We start from the raw sequence: 24,631 nt of genomic DNA on the forward strand, positions 1-24,631 counted from the left end.
TTATCCAACCTGCTATATCCTAACTACAGGGTCACGGAAGTCTGCTGGAGCCAATCCCAGCCAACACAGGGTGCAAGGCAGGAAACAAACCCCAGGCAGGGTGCGCACACACAAACTCCCACACACCAAGAACACACTAGGGACACTTTTAGGATCGCCAATGCACATAACCTGCATGTCTTTGGACTGTGGAAGGAAACCGGAGTACCTGGAGGAAACCCACACAGACACAGGGAGCAGACAGTGACATTTAATATATATATACTAACTATGCTTAACAGGCTGAAGTCAAGTAATCAAAGTAGACCTCTATGTTAATGTTTGCAATTGGCCATCTATTGGAATGTATTTTGTAATGCACTACATTTGTCATTCCAACAGATGGTGCATCACAAACATTTGTCATCAAAAAATGCATTCCTACAAATGTTTGTGATGGGCTTCTGTTGGAATGACAAATGCAGTGCATTTTATGACTACAAATGTTGGTATGACAAAGACCTAGCAATGGTCGGGCACACGGATAGACAGACACATACACACTTGTCCTTTTATTAAAGTGATAGATTCTCATAATGAGTGTTTTTTAGCATTTTGGAAGGTTAAGAGCAGCTTGTACATATATTATTAACTTCAAACAGCAAAGATTTTCAAGTACATATATGAAAAGAAAAAAAGTACAGTCAGGGCTTCAATTATGGAATAAAATAAATACGAGGTCTGAGAAAGTTTGCAAACTCATCCTAGAAAAAGTGCTGCATGCCTCATTGCTTAATATCACTACGGTCACCTTCAAAGTGTTCCCTTTGGGAAGATATGTACTGACGCCAGTGCCTAGTCCACCCTTCAAAGCAATTTTGGACCTCTTTTTTTTGGAATGGCCATCAGAGCTGTCATCGTATTACTCTTGATGTCCTGAATGTCATCAAAAATGTCTTCCTTTCAATGTTTCCTTTATCTTTGGGTAAAGTAAAAAAAAGTCATTGGGGGCCAGATCAGGTGAGTAGGGACGGTGTTCAATACAGTGATTTGTTTACTGGCTAAAACCTCCCTCACAGACAGTGTCATGTGAGCTGGTGTTTGTTCATTGCTCTAATGCAAGTTCAGACATTTTTGCAACGGCACACAAGAACGCGCAGCCACAATAATGAATGCCACTCAGTAAGACACCGCCACTTGTCAACACGGACACAGCCTGTGAGACACTGATATACCAAGGTTATGAAACCTTACCAAGCTGGTTGTACAGTGCTGCCAATGTAAGCACATGGTGGGAAGTTAGCAAACTTAATTGTCAGACCTCGTATATGCTAAAGTCTGGTGTGTTTATTATTTGAAAAAGTAAAAGCCTTATTTATACAACTAAATAGTGTTCCCCATTTTCATTTGATAAACATAGATTTTTCACTGCCACAGTATTGTTTTATTTATTTCTGTTCTTTTTTTTTATATAGGGGCAGGAGGGTGGTCCCCTTTGGAATCTAACAAATATCAATGGCTGGAAATTGACTTGGGAGAAAGAACTGAAATAAGTGCTGTCGCCACTCAAGGAAGATATGGAAGCTCAGACTGGGTGACAAGTTATTTTTTAATGGTTAGTGATACAGGAAAAAACTGGAAACAGTATCGACAAGAAGAAAGCATATGGGTATGTACACAATATGATCATTTCTAATTTTGATATCTATAAATGTGTGATTATATTCTGGGACCTGAAAATTGCATGTTATTTACTGGAAGCCTTTTTAACTCTTTACCTGTGACACAAGGAAACTATTATGTCAGCTTTTTAAAATTATTGTTGGCGACTTACCCATTATATGGATTTTAGTCCAAATAGGTAAGCAGCTGGTTAAAACATTGAATTGGATTCAGTTATACCATAACAACACCAGCTAATTAAGTTTTGCATATTCTTGTACTGTTTCAGGATCTTTCTGTAATGTTATGTGCAAAAAAAGCAACAGGAACACTGGGGTTTCATTCTATTCCACACATGATTTAAACTTCTAAGTTCTTCATGGCACTTGAAACTGATTGTCTCTTTAAATGTAATACAGGATGATATAGAAAAAGATGATCCGCTGGTGACCACTAACGGGAGTAGCCAAAAAAACAAGATATTCTAGTATATTAGAGACAAAGTTGGATATAATATAGTAGGACAAAGTAAACTGTTCATCAGAGGCATTCGCTTATATACTGTAATTTTTAATAGTGGAACTTTTCATGTTGATAGAGTTTGGAACTGTTTTTCAAATATTTCATTTATATAATAACAACATAGATTTTATTGCCCTTTGTCTGTCGTAGGCAAACTAGTCCTGTACCACCACAATCCCACAAGCCCTCTCTTTGGGGTACATGTGAACAGAAGGGGTGGTCACATTCCTGTGTCAGGATGATTTGATTGTTCTTTCTAGGACTGTTCTGGCTGTAACAGGTTTGACTCAATTCTGGAATCTCCTAAAAATAAACAGAACGGGTTCTGAGGCACCTTTGGCTTGGACATGTGCAGAGAAGAGATGCCGAGTATATTGGGAGAAGGATATTAAGGACAGAGCTGCCAGTCAAGAGGAAAAGAGGAAGGCCTAAGAGAAGGTTTATGGATGTGGTTAGAGAGGACATGCAGGTGATGGGTGTGACAGAACAAGTTGCAGAGGACAGAAAGATATGAAAGAGGATGATCCGCTGTGGCAACCCCTAATGGGAGCAGCCAAAAGAAGAAGGTTCTGAGGCCCCTAAAGTTCATGAACCCCCTTGTAGTGGTTATTCCATGTTCCAGGATATTGTTGCATATACTGTATATAAGTATTATCGAAAGAAGGAAGACCAGTTATGTAATATAATAGAGATAGACACTCGTGCATTTCTTAAAAATGTCTTATTGTTTTATACATAATATTAAAGTTTAAAACAATTCATTCTTTAGCAGTTTTTCTTGTGAAATAGCTTGACTATCATATCCTTTAAATGTAACAATTTTGTTTCAAATAATTTTATTTATTATGTAAAATTCTATTACCCAGAATAACACACAAATCAATCAAAGATACAATCAGAACTTCCGCTCAGTTATGTTTTAAATTAATCTTGATTTCCATCTTCTACACAAATTGGAGTGCTGTGTGATCAGAGAGCCTAATAAGAGAAAATCCCCAAAAGATATTGACAAATCAAAAAGGTTAGAAGAGGTCCAGTCTCTTTATTATACATTCCTGAGCGATTTTAAAAAAGTTTAGATTGTTCCTTGTAGATAGGAGTTTTATTAAGTAAAATATGACATTATTTCTAATGTGTTATGGAGGGTGTATTAGGAATCAGGAGTCAGTAATGCAGATATCACAATCATTTTTTAACAAAATTTTGCCCTCTTAGATTTGCAGTAATTGTACATCCACAATTGTGTAGTAAATAAGCAAATATAATCCTGGTTAATGGCATTTCCAATATATACAGTATGATGAAAACAGCATTCAAAATCCAGGGGCCTCATGTATAACGCCTTGCGTAGAACTCGCACTATAACATGGCGTAAGCACAAAAGCCTAATTGTGCTTACGCACAGAAAAATCCAGATGCAGGAATCTGTGCGTACTCCAACTTCCACGTTCTACCGCTACATAAATCCCGATCAGCGTGAAAACTAACGCTCGTGCACGCGCTTCATGTAACGCCCCAACTCGCCCCAGAATTACGCCTATTTGAATATACAAATCAATATAAATTGCCCTTAAGCTCATCCTTCTGTGAAAAGAGAATGGGAAAAGCACGGGGGAAAATATAAGATTTTCAGCGAATACCAAGTGGAGGCAAAGGAAAAACATACTATTTGTTCAAATAAACCATGGTATAATCAACAAAAGGAAGTTGATCGAGTGACATAGCATGTTGGTGAAACTTGAAAGCTCATGTTCACAAAATCGCACAGTGCCGGAAATAAAAAAGAAGTCACATATCAAAGTTGCCACTGTCTGAGTGTCATATGAAAGCTTATTAGGGTACAGATAAAAAAAAAAATAGGCACACAGTGGGGAAAAAGCACGAAATGTCGACTTCAATCTCGACATTTCCACTTTAATCACGTAGTTTATTTTGTCATTAAAGTAGAACATCATAAACTTCATCTTATCAAATCACATCGTAATTAAAGTAGCATGTTAAATGCTTTGTTTTGTATTTGATCTTCTATGTGCCTGTGTGTGAATCACTTGCTTCTTAAACCGGATCTCTTCCTCCAACTGGACACAGAATCCATTACATTCATGATATTACAGCTCTCTGAATAACTAAAATACTGAGATGTATACGTGATATCATTTTCATGATGATAGGAGTTAAAGCACGTTATTAAACATGTGTTTCACTTTGATGAAATAATTTATTGCAGCAGTACTCAGGGGCGGCTCTAGGCTTGTGGTGGCACTGGGCAGAGGAAGAATCGGTGGCTCCTTCGCCCGCCCGTCAGTAAGGTAGCTTATGCACAGTGGAATGGCCATGTCCTTTGCAGACACTGCATAGCTGACTCGTGCTCATGACACAAGCATTTAACTTTTGCTGAAATTTGTCGCTGCGTTTTTAGCTGTGTTGTTATTTTCTCTTTCTATTTTATATTCAATATATATTGGCGTAGCCGCCACTGCAGTCCTTGCTTTTCTTTCCCCAAGTAACCGATCGCCACACAGTCAGCTCTGTAATAGAAGTTAAGCCATCTGTAAGCTTAGCGCCAATTCTTCAAAACGTTTAAGGAACATTGAAATATCTTCGTAGTACATGTTTAATTATCCTATCCTTCACGACACTCCCAGTGAAGAATATAGATTATTTAAATGGTTAAAGTTTTATCTGTATAATTTAATAAACATATTTTGCTGCATTTCACCATAAAAAATGATATCGTCATCATATGTAAATACGCGCTTTATAAAGTGGCTCAGGTTATGCGATATTATAACTGTAGTGAAAGTTTACAGTGGAATGATTGTACTTATAAGTACAAACAGTTCTACAAGGAGCACTTGATTGAGTGCGTTTAAAGTTCTTGGGATGAAACTGTTTCTGAACCGCGAGGTCCGTACAGGAAAGACTTTAAAACGTTTTGCAGTGGCTGAGACAGCGTGTCCTTGAAGCTGTATACTGATAATTCTCTTTCCGATCAGCTGCTGCTGTGATTCATACTCAGATACAGTGATATAAAAACTCCGAGTGGTGCAGTGAGAGTACTATAGAGAAAGATGATCCGCTGTGGCAACTTCTAACGGGAGCAGCTGAAAGAAGAAGGTGCAGTTAGAGTAACAATGCTAAAGCAGTTATGGTATTTGGAATACTATGGTTGTTCCCTGGACCATTATATTTTTACAAGTTAATTCCAATCAGATGCATTACACTAATAAACAATATGCGGTTAGTTTCAATGTATTTATAAATAATAATATAAATGTAACCACACAGGAACAGTAGCACTGCTTTGATGCTGGGTGCCGCCAGTCTGCAAAAGCGAGCAGAGAACTCGCGTACGACAAGGTATGAGGTACCGTGGAAAAGTGCGTGGCTTTACGCCAAGTGTAGGTTTTATACATCGCGATTTGAACGTGGAAAAGTTCTTACGCAACATTTCTGTGCGTACGCACTGTTTATACATGAGGCCCCAGGCCTTGTCTCAAATATATTTTGGATCTTTCTTAGTTGAAATATATCAAAGCGTATTAGGACTATAGGGAAGAAAAAAAAAACTGACTCAGTGAAGAAAAAGAAAGTGTGAAGTTGGCATGTTGACTTTATTCTCTTTAGTCTAACTTTGCCATGTCGTAAACTTCATCTTAAAATCAATGTTTTATTTAGAAGATTTTTTCAAACCCCATGTAGCACATTAAATGCTTCGCATTAAGTGTTCCCTGACCCAGTTGTTAATCGCTATGTGCTTCTTAAACTGAGGTACGGAGAGGAGCCACAGGCAGCAATCGCCATACAAAAAACATTCAGTTCATGATATTACTGCTCTCTGAACATTTAGAATGCTAAGATGTATACTTGATATCATTTTCATGATAAAATGCATTAAAGCATGTATTAAACATGTGAGAGCATGATGGCGTGGCAGTAGTGCTGCTCCCTCACAGTAAGAGGTCTCCAGATGTACGTTCAGTGTAGAGAACCTTTATAGCAGGTGTGACATGGCTCCAAAAAGCTGGATGTATGAATGGGTATCGCACTTGTTTAACTGAAATATTGTGTAAATGTTGGGTTCATGAGCTGGTGGTCGGAGACATGCACACAGAATTCAATGGATGTTCTTCTGAGTAGTCTTTCTTTATTGCAAGAGTGCTGTCTCTATCAAATGTACCAAATTCCCAGTTCCTATCCTTTGTTTTTCTTTCTCCACATAAAACCAATCACCACATGATAAACGTCTTTGTGAAAGTAAAACTAGCTCTAAACCTAGGACACGGAGTGTTTGGAACGTTTAAGGAACTTTGAAAAATCTTTATTATACATATTTAATTATGCCGTGCATTCAGGGTTGCGCCCATCCCAGCAAGCATCGTGCGCAAGGCAGGAACAATTCTTAAATGGTGCACCAGCTCATCGCAGATGAATATGAGCACACACTTACACTAGGGTCAATTTAGCATAACAAAACCCCACATCCTACATGACTTTAAAAGAAAACTGAAGCACGTTGAGTAAACCCACCAGAAAAACATGAAAACTCAAGGCTGGGAATCCCCTTGCTGAGAGGCAGAAGCGCAACCTCCACGTCACCATGCCCCCACATGTTTAATACATGCTTTAATGCATTTCATCATGAAAATATCAAGTATTTATCTTAGCAATCTAAATATTCAAACAGCAGTAATATCATGAAGTGAATATATTTTCTATGGCAATCACTGCCTGCAGCTCCACTCAGTGCAAGAAGAAGTCACTTTAAGAAGCAAATAGCGATTAACATGGGTCAGGGAACACTTAATACGAAGCATTTAATGTGCTACATTAGTTATGACAGGGTTTGAGAAAATCTAGTAAATTAAACATTGATTTTCAGATGAAGTTTACGATTTTCTACTTTAATGACAAAATAAACTACGAGAATAAAGTCAACATGTCGACTTTAATTTCAACATTAGTATTGAGATTAAAGTGGAAATGTTGAAACTAAAGTCGGCATGTTGACTCTATTTGCGATATACAATATTTTTTTTTTCTTCACCGTGTCAGTATTTTATTTTTCGTCTTCTTTTCTGGCCGTAATATGCTTCTGTAGAAACAGATGTGTAGTGAAGTGCAATTTTTTTCAGCTAAAGGATAGCTAACAGATTAATGTGCAATGAAACTTTTTTGATGACTGAGTTCCATTCATTTTTTTGACATTAATTAAAAGGTTTCATTCTGAATGTAGCTTTAGATCATGTTGGTGTGCACCCTTTGAAATAAATTGGTAATGTCCGAAGATAATACAGACCTCATCACTGTTAATAAGTGATACAGTTTCTGTCATAGAAATTAATATTAATAACGTTTTGACAGAGAAAAGCTTATAGTGAAGAGTTTGAGCAGGATTTTCTTGCTATAGTTAACTAAGCAAGTACAGTTTCATTGCTTTCTGTTTCTTTCCACACTCCCAGAGTATACAGTAGAATATAAACAACTCGCTGAGAAAAATGTCCAAATGTTCTTCTGCTTATTTTTAATTTATAGTGTTCATTTCTAATGGACAGAATGATTGGAAAATGCCTTTTTGGTCAGCACAAAAATAGACAAAACTTTCTTTAAATATGTATGGAAAATATCAATAAAAAATAAATACATTGGAAGATATGAGAAATTAATCCTAAACTAAAACAAGTGTTTGCTTCTGTTCTATACTGTACATCGATACAGAGGTGAAATGCTGTAGCATAGTTGGTAAGTAATCTTTCCCATTTGAATGCCACATCCATCTTAATAAAAGTCTGGTTTCTATTTTTCTGTCATTCCAATAGATGGAGCGTCACAAATATTAGCACTGGTTTCATGAATTCTATAGCACATGGCATAAAACAAAGACATATGCATTGCATGGATGCACTGCAAATGTTAACCTAAATGATTATAAAATAAAATACTACTGACAGAACGAAGGCATGCCAATGGGATTTCCATTATCAGGATTCTTCACTGAACTGGTAATGCAGCGAATTGAAAGTGTGGCTCAAGCTCCATTCATACCTAAACTTTGAATATGCTATGTTGTCAACACATTCGTCATACTAAAAAATGAGTAGTTAAATGATTTCCACAACCACATCAACACAATATTTCCTGCAATCCAGTTCACTATTGGGGGAAAAAAAGACATAAACTGACACATCAATTTCCTGGACATCTCCGTTAAAAGATGTAACAACGTCACCCTGATTACAGGTGTTTATTGCAAGGAATGTTATGCAGACAAAATATTACTCTTTGTTAGTAATCACCCATCATCGCATAAACTGAGCTGTATTAAGATGCTATTCAGGAGAGTTAACATCCATTGTAATACCAAGTAGGCTACCATTGACTCTAACTAAACTATATTTCCTTATCTCTGGGTATCAGAAGGCACAGCACATATCCTTTCCGAATCAGACATCAAAATGGCACTCCAAGCCTACAAACACTCTGCGCACAGTACTTTTTAATGCTAAAAGCAGGAAATCGCCAGCAGAGACACAGAACGTGGTTTACAGGATACCATGTGGTTCATGACCATATGTAGACATGGGACAAACATCAAAAACACTTGCAACACGTATCAGGAACATTGCAACGTTTTCAGAAGAAAGGATCCACAGTCTCTGATTTACACACATACAAGTTCAACCAGACAAATATTTAAATGGGACTCGTTGCAAGTGCCATTCAAGGCTAATACTAAAAGTTCCAGAGAGCATGCTGAATCAGGATTTTCCAATGAAAACACCATTACCAGACATTTGGACATGAACCCAGCAGATGCAGGCTTGAAAAGAAGAACAGGCACATAATACATAAGACTTTATAACCAACACCCTCCAAATCCCACCTCGTTAATCCCCCACCCCCAACTCCCTTCGGATTTGCTATATACTGCCTTGGATTCCTGTAAGTCTAATCGTTTTGCTCTGACGATGACTCCTGATAGGAGTTGAAAACTCAAGAATAAAAACACTGTTTTAAGACATGTGATTCATTTTCTCACATTGTGGATTTCCCGGTACCAATTTGCATACTGTATCACAGACCTTTGGTTTCACAAAATACAGTATGTTGTATTTCACCATGACATTTGTAATTGTGTTGCTTGGATTTAGGGGTGACATAACATTTCCTTTAAGGAAAAATGAGTGTTATTTACACGCTGAAGAGGAAAGGAGGTAAGAGACACAATGTTTTGGTGACAACCCTGATGAGGGCAATATGTCTGTAACTTTGTGCCTCTTACCTTCTTTCCTCTTCAGCATGGAGAAAACTATTCATTTTTCTTCCTTTCAGATGGAAACTTGCAAAGCCCTTCAGTGACCTTTTGTTTTGTTATTTCACCGGAAACAAACAAAAAAAAAATTCAACACATATAAAAAAACTGGACTCTTGTCATAATTATAATTCTACCATTCATGTACTTATTTAAAGAAAAACATTTTAAGATTAAGGGTGGCACGGTGGCTCAGTGGTAGCGCTGCTGCCTCGCAGTAAGGGGACCTGGGTTTGCTTCCCGGGTCCTCCCTGTGTGGAGTTTGCATGTTCTCGCTGTGTCTGCGTGGGTTTCCTCCGGGTTCTCCGGTTTCCTCCCACAGTCCAAAGACATGCAGGTTAGGTGCATTGGCGATTTGTTCCTGCCTTGTGCCCTGTGCTGGCTGGGATTGGCTCCAGCAGACCCCCTTAACCCTGTGTTAGGATATAGCGGATTGGATGATGGATGGATGGCATTTTAAGATTAAGCTCAGTAGGTTATAGCCTTTGGCGGAGCTCAGCCATTTAATAAAAAATACTCTTGAAATTTAACTGCTTAGACCCCACCTACTCATGCAAATTAAGTCCCAGTTCACCAGCTGGAGGAGTGACATTCATGAGTGTTTGCAGCTTGTGAGTGGTTGAGGGTGTTTGAATGGCAACTTCCTACCTTGAAATGGACTAACCAATATTGTGAAAGATTTTATAGAATTGGGCGGGATTTCAGCTGTAACTGGCCTGTAAAATGCCTTTCCAGTTGGCATTCCTGCAATCATCCCTCATTTGTCTCTCAACAATCAAATTGTATGTTATGACTGTGGCACATTCTGTAACATTTCAATGTTACTGACCTATTGAGATACAGTATTACTACAGTTCTACTGCAAAATAACTTCTGTTTCTCTAAATCTTACAAATATTTACAGTGAAATGAAGTGTAAGGCCTTCATAAGTTCAGAAGCACTAGATCATAAATTATACTAAAAAATACATGTCTTGTCATTATTGTCATACATGTCATTATTTTATGCATGCAACATAATTTTTATTAATCTTCCAGATGACGCCAAGTAGAATAACTACTAGGAAATGCAACAAAATATTAATAAGAAGTGAGTCGAAAAACCGCATACAGAAATGCATTATAAGTTACATGCTGCCTATGATATATTTACAATGTCACTTGAAGTCCTAACCGAGTACGAGGGCTCAGAAATCATTTAGAAAAAAAAAAATTCTCCATATACAATATTTAAATACACTAGCTAATGTATTCAAATTGCATCGTCTAATTTATGATTTGGAAACCGACTTTCTCTTGCTGCTTTATACTGCCAATTCTGAATTGTTACTTTTAGGTGAAATTCAATTAACAATTAAAAAAAATATGCAGTGTGTTCACACCAAGATAAAGGCAGAACATTTAGGGTTTCCTGTTATTACCGCCGTAAGTCACTCACCTTAAGAACTCAAACATGCAGATGCTCAGTTCTCAGCCCTTCCTGCTTTTGGGGCTGCAGTTCAAAGTGAGGATGCCTCAGGACTTTCTTGTCTAACAAATCAAATATTTTACTTGGAAAAAGAACTCTTATATTCTTGATTCAGCTGTGGGTCAGACACAAATAACACAAGCAGGTCAGTGAAAATAGATTGTTTATTGCTTAAGAACCTATCATTGTTCTTTCCTGTGGATTGATTGCATTCACTGCATCATTAAAGGCCATATGTTCATACTTGGTTCTGAAACTGTATTCAAAAAAGGGACACAGGAGATATTTTTTGTTAAAGGGTGCTGCGTACTACAAAGACTACAATATACAGTATTCTTACACAATCCACATAGGCCTACATGACCTAAATACAGTATAAGAATGAGAAATGAGTTTCCATGTTAGGCCCTACTGCAGAAGTTGCCGCCAATTAAATGAACTCTGACACAAATCCAAGTAAGGATCCACAACTCCAGACTTAAGATGTTGGTAACTACTAAGTGCAAGCATTCTAAAGTCAAATGCATGTGAAATATGCTACAAGTGTAGGTGACAATTCATCAGAGAGCAGACAGTGGGACACAGCATGTGCTGTTCCTAGCCTTAACCTGGAGATATGAGTGAGAGAGAGGGAGCAGCAACAAGGAATAACACAAATAAAGTCAATATCAATGTGCACCCTATGACGCTGCCATGTACTGTTGCTCCCACCTGGTGTTGGATCCTGCCTTGTACCCAAAGCTTCCAGGAAGAATGGATGGATAGATGGAGACTGTGTCACTATATATGTGTCAGTTATAGCATTTTTCCATATATTTTAAAATTTACTGTGGAAGGAGAATTCTGATACCCTAGTAGTATCCCTTTAAAAAACACTTTGTGGGGAAACTCAGAAGTTTAATTTCATTGGCTGGAATAGATTTCTGAAGGAATTTCTGAGCATGCACGCCTGTGCTCTAATGTACTGGCGTCACTTCCACTGTTATTTAGAATGTATGTCATATTCAGAATAGTAGTTAGGCACCACCAAGAGTAGCAGCCTTTCCAGCAGCTCCGTGTACAACTTTATCTTCTTTATCTTTCTACCTTTTTCTCTATCTCTCTGATCACTTCTACCACTATATTTTATGTGGACTCGTTTTCCTGGACACTTTTTACTACATGGACATGGATTTTTACATGTCAAGACTCGTCTATTCAGGTAGTCATTTTCTAGCGCTGAGAACAAAGCCCGTGCCGGTGTGGTTCCCTATTTACCTGTCGAGGTAAGAAGGTGGTATCGTGGCAGCAGAGCCAGCACTAAGCTAAAGGCTAAGTGGCTAGCGAGAAAGTGGCTATACAAGCCTTTAGTGCCTTCTGTGATCCTACGAAATGTGAACTCACTACCAAATAAGATCGACGAGCTGGCTGCGCTGGTGAAAAATGTCAGGACCTACAGAGAATGCAGTTTGTTGTGTTTTTGTGAAACGTGGCTAACAACTAGCATCCCAGATGCTAACGTGGAACATGAAGTCTGAGATGGGATAAAGATCACCACTGGCTGCAGCTCGAAGCGGGGTGCCACCATCAAGAGAAATATGGAGAGAGCAAACCTAATGAACAACTTCTTCGTGCCATCAAAGCAGTAGGTCCAGATGGAGTATCGCCACGACTATTGAAGGCCTGTGCGTTGGAGCTGGGGAGTCCACTACAGCACATCTTCAACCTGAGCCTGGAACAGGGGAGAGTCCTGATGCTTTGGAAAAAATCTTGCATCATCCCAGTCCCAAAGGTATCACGTCCTGGTGAGCTGAATGACTTCAGGCCTCTTGCCCGGGCGTGACATATGATGAAGACCACAGAGCGGCTGCTGCTTCTCCACCTGAGGCCACAGGTCCGCCACCCCCTTGACCCTCTGCAGTTCACATACCAGGAGAAGGTGGGAGCTGAGGATGCCATCATCTATATGCTACACTGATTCCTCTCCCACTTGGACAGAGGCAATGGTGCAGTAAGAATTATGTTTCTGGACTTCTCTAGTGCCTTCAACACCATCCAACCTCTGCTCCTTAGGGACAAGCTGACAGAGATGGGAGTAGATTCATACCTGGTTGCATGGATTGTGGACTCTTACTGACAGACCTCAGTATATGCGTCTTGGGGACTGCAGGTCTGACATTGTGGTCAACAGCACAGTAGCGCCGCAGGGGACTGTACTTTCTCCGGTCCTATTCAGCCTATATACATCGGACTTCCAATACAACTCGGAGTCCTGCCACGTGCAAAAGTTCACTGACAACACTGCTATCGTGGGCTGTATCAAGAGTGGGCAGGAGGAGTAGTATAGGAACCTAATCAAGGACTTTGTTAAATGGTGCGACTCAAAACACCTACAACAGAACACCAGCAAAACCAAGGAGCTGGTGGTGAATTTTAGGTGGCCCAGGGCCCTCATGGACCCTGTGATCATCAGAGGTGACTGTAAGAGAGTGCAGACCTATAAATACATGGGAGTGCAGCTGGATGATAAATTGGACTGGGCTGCCAATACTGATGCTCTATGCAAGAGAGCACATAGCCAACTATACTTCCTTAGATGGCTGGCATCCTTCAACATTTGCAATAAGGTACTGCAGATGTTCTATCAGACGGTTGTGGCAAGCGACCTCTTCTACGTGGTGGTTTGCTGGGGAGGCAGCATAAAGAAGAGGGACGCCTCACACCTGGACAAACTGGTGAGGAAGGCAGGCTCTATTGTAGGCACGGAGCTAGACAGTTTGACATCCTTGGCAGACCGACGGGCGCTGAGCAGGCTCCTGTCAATCATGGAGAATCCACTTCATCAACTGAACAGTATCATCTTCTGACAGAGGAGCAGCGTCAGCAACAGTCTATCTATCTATCTATCTATCTATCTATCTATCTATCTATCTATCTATCTATCTATCTATCTATCTATCTATCTATCTATCTATCTATCTATCTATCTATCTATCTATCTGTCTATCAGCTTTGTGTATGATGCTGCTGGTCAGCTTGTAATAGATGGTATTATTATAAGCATGAAGAGAAAATGGATGAATCATTTGATTTAAAAAAAAATCATATTTTCCAGTTGCATTAAAAAAGATTCTTTATTTTTTCTGTCTTTCATAAAGTTTTGTAAAATCTGTGAAAAACTTCTTAAATTAATGAAGTCATCTAACTAGAGTGTTATATACATTCTGTATACATTCTGGATCTTCTTTCCCCAAACAATCTGGAAAAAAGAAGAAAGCATCATGAAACTGTGAAAGCTTCAGGCTAGTATACTGCCAAAGAGTTTACACATTTTATCTATGATCAGTTGAATGAGAAAAATGTTAACAAAGCCAGACACTAAAATTTTCTAAACTATTTCCCTGTCAAATAAACCTTTTTAGATTTTTTTTTTCTAATTTTAAATAATAGAGTATGTCTTTTTATTACATTTAGTAAAGATAAGACAACAATTTAGTAGTAAAAAATTTGTTAGAATTGCTAACAGCACAATGGTGTTTCGATTGAAACTAAGAATATATGATACCCTCAAAATATGATTAATAAGTACACAAGGCAGTAGGGAATAAGCCAAAGACTTATGACCAAGGAAAGAGTCTAATATTGGGTAGCTCTTTTACAGTCTAAGGGCTAGTTTATACTTAACGCTTCAGGGTTCATTTGATGCGTCCTCTGAGCAGATCCTCAGAAATTAAAGCGACACGTACACGAGTTGTAGTACCCACAAAAAGTCGGGGGCTGTGTGATAAAAGTCTGAATGTGATGTCAGAATCTCTGTTTACTATGTACATGAGACAGAAAGCCTCTATGCGGATTCTACGGGATTGATGTGCATGCTTCAATGTTTGATGAAGGTGAAGCAAAATGCCGACATACAAATGCATTCGTGGTACTTTATATTCAAGCATCACATATTTCGGATCGTAATGACGCAATACATTTTAAAAGTCTCACATAGCATTTTTTGTGCCGTCTTTTTTTTTTGCAACTTCACAACAGCAACATAATGTACAGCGCTGTATTTGAGCCACAGATAAAAAAATTATGGACATGGTGAAAACGTGTATTTTGTGATTAAAGTGTAAATTTCGGCTTTAATCTTGAAATGTCTGCTCATAACCCCATAGTTTACTTTATCATTAAAGCAGATCGTCGTAAACGTCATCCCAGTTTTTAATTGCTACAAGCTTCTTGGACCTGACAGCAGCAGCAATAAATCACCACACAGAACACATTAAATGTATGACATTCCAACTCACTTCAAATTTAAAATCTTTAGATTTATACTTGATATCATTTTCATGATGAATTGCATTAAAGTATGTATGTTAAAAACCGGATTCCAAAAAAGTTGGGACACTATACAAATCGTGAATAAAAACTGAATGCAATGATGTGGAGGTGCCAACTTCTAATATTTTATTCAGAATAGAACATAAATCACGGAACAAAAGTTTAAACTGAGAAAATGTATCATTTTAAGGGAAAAATATGTTGATTCAGAATTTCATGGTGTCAACAAATCCCAAAAAAGTTGGGACAAGGCCATTTTCACCACTGTGTGGCATCTCCCCTTCTTCTTACAACACTCAACAGATCTCTGGGGACCGAGGAGACCAGTTTCTCAAGTTTAGAAATAGGAATGCTCTCCCATTCTTGTCTAATACAGGCCTCTAACTGTTCAATCGTCTTGGGCCTTCTTTGTCGCACCTTCCTCTTTATGATGCGCCAAATGTTCTCTATAGGTGAAAGATCTGGACTGCAGACTGGCCATTTCAGTACCCGGATCCTTCTCCTACGCAGCCATGATGTTGTGATTGATGCAGAATGTGGTCTGGCATTATCTTGTTGAAAAATGCAGGGTCTTCCCTGAAAGAGATGACGTCTGGATGGGAGCATATGTTGTTCTAGAACCTGAATATATTTTTCTGCATTGATGGTGCCTTTCCAGACATGCAAGCTGCCCATGCCACACGCACTCATGCAACCCCATACCATCAGAGATGCAGGTTTCTGAACTGAGCGTTGATAACAACTTGGGTTGTCCTTGTCCTCTTTGGTCAGGATGACATGGCGTCCCAGATTTCCAAAAAGAACTTCGAATCGTGACTCGTCTCACCACAGAACAGTCTTCCATTTTGCCACACTCCATTTTAAATATAAACTTTCGCTTAGTCCTTCCTCTTTTTCTCTTCCCTGGCAGCTCTATCCTCAGCATCCTTCTCCCAATATACCCAGCATCTCTCCTCTGTACATGTTCAAACCAGCGCAGTCTCACCTCTCTGACTTTGTCTCCCAACCATTCAACTTGAGCTGTCCATCCTCGTCACACCCAATGCAAATCTTACCATCTTTAACTCTGCCACCTCCAGCTCTGTCTCCTGCTTTCTGGTCAGTGCCACTGTCTCCAGCCCATATAACATAGCTGGTCTCACTGACGTCCTGTAGACCTTTCCTTTCACTCTTGCTGATAACCGTCTGTCACAAATTACTCCTGACACTCTCCTCTATTCACTCCACCCTGCCAGCACTCTCTTTTTCACCTCTCTTCCACAATCCCCATTACTCTGTACTGTTGATCCCAAGTATTTCAACTCATCCACCTTCGCCAACTCTACTCCTTACATCCTCACCATTCCACCGACCTCCCTCTCATTTACACACATGTATTCGGTCTTGTTCCTACTGACCCTCATTCCTCTCCTCTCTACTGCATATCTCCACCTATCGCTACAGATCACAATGTCATCAGCAAACATAATAGTCCACAGGGACTCCTGTATAATCTCGTCTGTCAATCTGTCCATCACCATTGCAAATAAGAAAGGGCTCAGAGCTGATCCCTGATGTAATTCCACCTACACCTTGAATGCAACCATCACTCTTACCGCAGACCTTACCACTGTCACACTTCCCTCGTTCATATCCTGTACAACTCTTAAACTGCCAAAATAGTAAAGCACAATACACAAAGCAAAAATCGAGTCAAAGGAAGTTACTTAATTGATTCAAATAGCTAAAAATAGCTATTCACATGTGAGTTTGAAATGCATCCAGAGGCTATGATGGTGGGCAGAAGATGCTGGAATATTTTATATGTTCAATATGAAGATCTCATGTGCTCAAAGTCTGACAACCAGATGGTAGAAACTGGGGTGCATATACTGTATATACAGTAGTGGCCAATAGTTTTGTCAGTGACACAAATGTTGTATTTTGCAAATGTAGCTGCTTCAGTATTTTCAGATTTGTTTTTTCAACATGCTTCTATGGTATACTGAAGAACAATTATAAACATTACAGAGGGTTAAAGGCTTTTACTGGCAAATATATCAAATTTATGCAAAGAGACAATATTTACACCCTTCTTCATAACTTCTGCAACTTGCTCTTGCAAGCTGAATATCAGCTTCTGGCCAAACCTTGACTGATAGTCAGGATGCCTTTTTAGTGCTTGAAGTTGATTACAATTAGTGGGTTTCTACTTGTCTCTTTTTGGGATTAAGATCTGGGGAGTTTCCTGGCCACATGTCCAAACTTTCAATGGTATGATCTCCGAGCCACTTCATTATCACTTTTGCATTGTGACATGGTGATCTATCATGCCACAAAATACATAGATCATCACTTAATAGCACCTGGATTGTTGGGAGAAGTTGCTCTTGGAGGACGTTTTGATGCCATTCTTTATTCATGGCAGTGTTCTTGGGAAGAATTGTGAGTGGGCCCACATAGATTGTCTCTGGATGCTTCACAGATGGCACAACACAGAACTCATGTTAGCGTTCACCTTTTCCTTCTCTGGACAATCAATTTTCCAGATTTCCCAAACATGTGGAAGAAGGATTAATTTGAAAAAATAACTTTGCACTAGTCTTGTGTTGTCCAATTCTTGTACTTCCTGCAGAATTTTAGCCTGTCCTTGATGTTTTTCTTTGAAACAAGTGGCTTCTCTGCTGCCCTTTTTAACACAAGGCCATTGTCCAAAACTCTTCGCCTCACTATGTGTGCAGATATATTCACACCCACCTGCAGCCAAAACTGAGCAAGCTCTGCACTGGTGGCAACACAATTCTGCAGCTGACACCTCAGGAGGAGACGGTCCTGGCACTTGATGGACACTTTTTGTTGGTCATTTTGTGCTAGGGCCAAAACAATTGAAAATGGGTGGTTGTGATAAAGTTTAGTTTTTCTATTCTAATAAAGCTCTTTTCAATGAATTAATGTACATTGGATTGCTCTGCACAATAATATAAAAACAATGTGAATTGCCACCACAAAAACTGAAGCTGCAAATTTAGCAAATTCAACATTTGTGTCACTGCCAAAACTTTTGGCCACTACTGTATACAAAGTACCTCTATAGCATTGCTAAAAACAAAAATATTAATAAATTTAAATACTTTGTACAAATCTACAGTGTTCAGAACCCCTCAATCAAAACAGTCCAGTCCTGTCCAAATACTTCAATATATCTGAGTGTGTGTTGTAACACAGGCATTGAAATAGTATATTTCTTATATATTGGATTGTCTGCTTCCAACAGCCCGGCTGGACGATTCTTCAGCCTCACCTGGAAGTGAAGTTAGGACCAGGTGGTCAATCACCTGGAATGCATCCAGGTGGGCTATAAAAGGGCCCAGCCACCACCACTCGGGGGGCCAGAGTTGGGAAGAAGGAGACGAAGCTTAAGGAGGAGTGGCAGTAAAGGAAGAGTGTTTTGATTGGGGTTTGTTGTGCTTTTGGACTGTGTATTGCCTGTAGGTCACGGGTCGGGTGCAATAAAGTGCCTTTGTTACAATATATATATATATATATATATATATATATATATATATATATATATATATATATAGTGAACGATAGGGGGCCCTCTCGCTCCCTTGAACCCCTGTCCACGACTCCAGACACCAGGTAAAAGTTCAAATGTTGACTTTATTTTTCTCCCACAGTGCACAAAGCACACTCTTCTCCACAATACTCATATAATTCACAAATACTCAATAATAAACAATAAACCAATCCTCCAGCTCCCAGACGCGTTGCCACCCTTCCACCCAGCTCAGCTCATTGTCTGTGAGTTCCCATAGTCCTTTTATACCTCCTGACCCGGAAGTGTTTCTGCCCAATAGTCCACAAGTCCTTATTCCTTCCTGGTCAGGGTAAATAATTCCCTTTCTTCAACCCGGAAGTCTGTCGCTCTTCCTGTGATGAACCTCCGGGTCACAGGGCACGAAGAAGCCCTCGGTCCTCCCTGCAGCTCCTTCCTGTGGCCCCACGGCATGGTCTTCTGGGGACCTCCAAGCTGCAAGGAGGGCTCCACCTGGCAGCTTGGGGGTATTGGCCGGGATAAATGGCTGGCCATCCATCACAATATATATATATAACTTGGGAAATTCATTTATTTTTTGCTTCCAGTGAAATCTTTGACTTGCATATAATGAAATATGTGTCTGTGAGAGGTTATATTTAGAAGAGAGCTATTCAAAAGGTGTTAATGCATTGTCTGTAAAGGTCTCAATGCCATTCATGTGCCATTTACTGAATACTGGAATTTAGTCAGGAAGGAAATATATGGTAGGTTTGTAAAAGACTAATTAACAGTAACAGCACTGATTACCTGCAATTATATCCATTTCTCATGATGCTATAAATCACTGGATATATTCTTAAATTTGCAGTACTAAGTGAATGTGTGTGCAGAGTGGAGCCTATATAGAAAAATAAATGATTATTCACCTTTCTATGGTGAGTTAAGCATTCACACTCAGTGATAAAACTCAAGATATGGAGGCATACCTGCTTTGAAGCATTCATATCTTTCTGGGCATTTTACATTCTAAATAATATTTTATGGCTGTTACAGTTTTTTAAAGAAAGCTTTAACCATGTAAAATAAATGTCACACAATAACAGAGGTATAGGAATTTGGGTAATGCATTTATTTATTTATTTATATTTCCAGCCAGTGATAAGCAAATATTGGACTAGCTAACAAGATCATGTTTTGTCCCATCCAGATGACAAAAAATTCAATTTTCAATGATCCTTTAAAGCAGAGCTATTGAATGCCAATCAAGAAGGCCACAATGTCTGCAGGTCTTTTCTTTAACCGAGTACAACCTGTTAGTTAACTTCCAAAGCAATATGTTTTTTTTTTGGTTTAGTTTTAGTTAACACACTGATTACGGTTCAGAATCCTTAACTGCCATTTACATTTAAAACAACTGAATTTGTTTTACTTATTGTTTAATAAGGTTTAATAAGGTATAAATGACAAAGGAAACACCAGCTCCCCAGCTAAAGTGCTTTAATTTAAACCCATGTATATGCATTTTAAAGTATCCGTGTTAATACGATATTTCAAAGGGGAAGGACCAAAAGGTACAACTCTATTCTGGATCACAAAACATATGAATAATAAACTCGGAAAATGAAACATCTGCGATGTGATAAAGATTTGTCTTGGACAAATGAAAGCACTAACAAGCCATACAATTAAAATAAACTGATCAAAAAAATTAAAGGAACATTTTGATGTGTGTGAAAACACATCAGATCTCAATAGGAAAAAAAATCCTGCTGGATATCTCTACTGATATGGACTGGGTAATGTGTTAGAAATGAAAGGATGCCATATTGTTTAATGGAAATAAAAAATTATCAACCTACAGAGGGCTGAGTTCAAAGACACCCCAAATATCAAAGTGAAAAAATAATGCGGCAGGCTAGTCCATTTTACCGAAATTTCACTGCAGCAACTCCAAATTGTACTCAGTAGTTTGTATGGGCCCCATGTGCTTGTATGCATGTCTGTCAACGTTTCGAGGGTGGCATGCTCCTAATGATGGTGTCCTGGGGGATCTCCTCCCAGATCTGGACCAGGGCGTCACTGAGCTCCTGGACAGTCTGAGGTGCAACCTGGTAGCGTTAGATAACAATCAATCAATCAATCAACATGTATTTATATAGCACATATTCATACAAAAAAATGTAGCTCAAAGTGCTTTACAAAAAAATGATAGAGAATAGAGAAATAGAAGACACAATAAAAAATAAACATAAGTCAACATTAATTAACATAGAATAAGAGTAAGGTCCGATGGCCAGGGTGGACAGAAAAACAAAAAAACTCCAAAGGCTGGAGAAAAAATAAAATCTGTAGGGGTTCCAGACCAAGAGACCGCCCAGTCCCCTCTGGGCAATCTACCTAACATAAGTCAAACAGTCCTCTTTGTATTTAGGGTTTTCATGGAAGGACCTGATGATGATGGTCACGTAGACTTCTGGCTTTCAGTCTATCAATGTTGGTGCATCATGATGCTTTGAGTAGGTGGTGGTGGCGCAGGCCGCCACCATAAAGAAACCGGAAAAAGAAACAGAAGAGAGAGTAGGGGTCAGTATGGATTTTGGAGCCACTGTGAATAATTATTATGAAGAATTGAACATACAGAGTATCAGTATTAAGTTAAAGTGAAGTTATAAAAAGGCCATGTTAAAGTAATGTGTTTTCAGCAGTGTTTTAAAGTGCTCTACTGTATTTGCCTGGCGAATTCCTATTGGCAGGCTATTCCAGATTTTGGGTGCATAACAGCAGAAGGCCGCCTCACCACTTCTTTTAAGTTTAGCTTTTGGAATTATAAGGAGACACTCATTTGAAGATCTAAGGTTACGATTTGGAATATAACGCGTCAGGCATTCCGATATATAAGATGGAGCGAGATTATTTAAGGACCGATGGACCGAAACATAATGTCCCAGAGGTGGGGCAAGAATGGGGGGCCAGTCAATGGCGTCAATTCCTTCACCCTCCAGGAACTACCTGCATACTCTCGCCACATAACCCTGGGCATTGTCGTGCACCAGGAGGAACCCAGAACCCATTGCACCAGCATAGGGTCTGACAATGGGTCCAAAGATTTCATCCCAATACCTAATAGCAGTCAAGGTGCCGTTGTCTAGCCTGTAGAGGTCTGTGCGTTCCTCTTTGGATATGCCTCCCCAGACCATCACTGACCCACTACCAAACCGGTCATTCTGAATGATGTTACAGGCAGCATAACCTTCTCCACGGCTTCTCCAGACCCTTTCACGTTTATCAAATGTGCTCAAGGTGAACCTGCTGTAATCTATGAGAAGCACAGGGTGCCAGTGGTGGACCTGCCAATTCTGTTATTCTATGGCAAATGCCAATCGAGCTCCCTGGTGCCGGGCAGTGAGCACAGGGCCCACTGGAGGATGTCGGGATGTCGGGCCGTCTGGCCACCCTCATGAAGTCTGTTTCTGATTGTTTGGTCAAAGACTTTCACACCAGTGGGCTGCTGGAGGTCATTTTGTAGGGCTCTGGCAGTGCTCATCCTGTTCCTCCTTGCCCAAAGGACCAGATCCTGGTCCTGCTGATGGGTTAAGGACCTTCGACAGACCTGTCCAGCTCTCCTAGATTAACTGCCGGTCTCCAGGAATCCCTTCCATGCCCTTAAGACTGTGCTGGGAGACACAGTAAACCTTCTGGCAATGGCATGTGTTGATGTGCCATCCTGGAGAGGTTAGACTACCTGTGTCACCTCTGTAGGGTCCAGGTATCGCCTCATGTTACCAGTAGTGACACTGACCATAGCCAAATGCAAAACTAGTGAAAAAACAGTCCAAAAACATGAGGAGGGAAAATGTCAGTGGCCTCCACCTGTTAAACCATTCTTGTTTTGAGAATCTCATTGTTGCCCCTCTAGTGCACCTGTTGTTAATTAACATTAACACCAAAGCAGCTGAAACTGATTAACAACCCCCTCTGCTACTTAACAGACCAGATCAACAGCCCAGAAGTGTCGTTGACTTGATGCTATACTCTGATTAAAAAGTTTCCTTTCATTTTTTTCAGCAGTATTTAAAGTTTCATTATCTGCTAGGCCTGGTTCAAATCACAAAACTAGTTGGAACAAAAACCTGCAGCCACTGCGGCCTACCCGGACTGTAATTGAGGACCAAATTAATGTGAGCCAGTGCATAGAAAATGTTCATATTTACACCAACATGCAGAAACATTGACAAGAAATAATATGTTTTTGTTTAGACTGATCTGGGAAAAGACAGTTTTATGGAAATCATCCATTTAATGCGATGACTGTTGAAGTGATCATTCATCATGTAAAATGCATTTTGGTATTTATTTTAACAGTAATGTTGTATTTTCAGATAATGAATGAAGTAAAAATATGAAAATGTACAATGAACTTGTTGTTCATAGGTTTTATTTTACAAGTTAAAAATAATGAAAAATTTAATCTGCTTTATAATGGTTTGTTTAAAGCTATGAATTTCTATTGTATAAATAATGAACAACCAGCTTTAAATAAATGTAATTTAATATGTGCAATTTGAATTCAGATTTTTAAAGTTTAAAGAATACTTTGAAACTAAAGTGTCTGGAAAGGAGGACTGTGGAGATAAGAGTATTAAGATTGTATTTTTTATAAGAAAGAACTTTCTGTATATAATATTTGTGAAGAATTCTTTAAAATCCACCTTATGATCTTCAAAACCTTCATTGCTTCTTATATTAAGAAGTGTCTCTACAGTATTTCCTGATGTCCCAGCACTAGCAGTAAAATGTATGAAATGAGAAAAATGTGGCAAGAGATAATGCTTAAAATTTTATGTTAAAGCAAGCAAAATAGAAAAAACTGTTCAGTAGTAGTATACATAGTTTAGTCAAGTGGATACCATATCACGTCATTACAGTGGTATACTTGATGGGGTGGAGTACATGGCACTTTCCAGGTTCAGTTAAACTACAAGTTCTTCATTTTGTTTAAAAGTAAACATATATATATATATATATATATATATATATATATATATATATATATATATATTATAAATATATCTTTTGTCATAGCACAGATGCTAAACTGTTTACTCTCCGTTAGGTCCTTAAAGTTTATAAGTAATTGTTCATTTAACAGATACCCTGCTCCATCTCATCAATTCTTTCACATAATATTATCAGACACATTTAATTTAAATCAAGGACGCAGGACTATAGTTTGTGGTCAGATTAAGCACTGAACTGAAATCAATCATAGTTGGGTGCCAGTTGATCAAACTGGAATTTGCTGTTAACCAAAACCCCACATCCTTGGGATGTGAAAGGATAACGTACATTACTCAGTGAAACACCTGTGTGGACCAAGGGAGAATATGCAAACTTTACACAGACCGTGACTGAGTACAGGATTGAAACCTACTTAAATCTTTGGCAACAACAGCACTAAAAACTGCACCGCTCTGCTGCCCTAAATATGCTCTTTATAAACACATATACTAGCTAAGCTGAGGTAAGGTAAATGCCCCGAGGCTGGTGTGTGAGTGAGGAGGTCCCCACCCCCCTCCCCTTGGCCCATTACATGTTCCTCAGATTCACACAAATAATTCGGTACCGCAAGCGAACTATGATACATGAGAGAAGTCAAAAAATCAACCGGAATGTTCAAGCAAATTATAGAAAAAAAAACCTGATCTAAATCTGTTAAGAAGTTCTCTTGTGAAAAACAGACAGACATACAGACAGATGCTGGATTTTATAGATATTTTGTTGTCTATGGCCGGCCATTCATCCCGGCCAAAACCCCCAGGCCGGCAGAGGGAGCCCTCCCTGCGACATGGAGATTCCA

At 39.1% G+C, this 24,631-nt stretch overlaps 1 protein-coding gene across 1 annotated transcript in view; it reads left to right on the top strand.

Annotated features, from left to right (window-relative positions):
• Nucleotides 1-24,631, top strand: part of cntnap3 (contactin associated protein family member 3) — a 666,293-nt gene that overhangs the window by 273,676 nt on the left and 367,986 nt on the right. The window contains exon 3 of the mRNA XM_039759435.1: nucleotides 1,455-1,648. Coding sequence (XP_039615369.1) covers nucleotides 1,455-1,648 — 194 coding nt within the window. The remainder of the gene's footprint in view (nucleotides 1-1,454; nucleotides 1,649-24,631) is intronic.

This window comes from Polypterus senegalus, chromosome 7, assembly GCF_016835505.1.
Source record: "Polypterus senegalus isolate Bchr_013 chromosome 7, ASM1683550v1, whole genome shotgun sequence".
Taxonomy (NCBI): Eukaryota; Metazoa; Chordata; class Cladistia; order Polypteriformes; family Polypteridae; genus Polypterus; species Polypterus senegalus.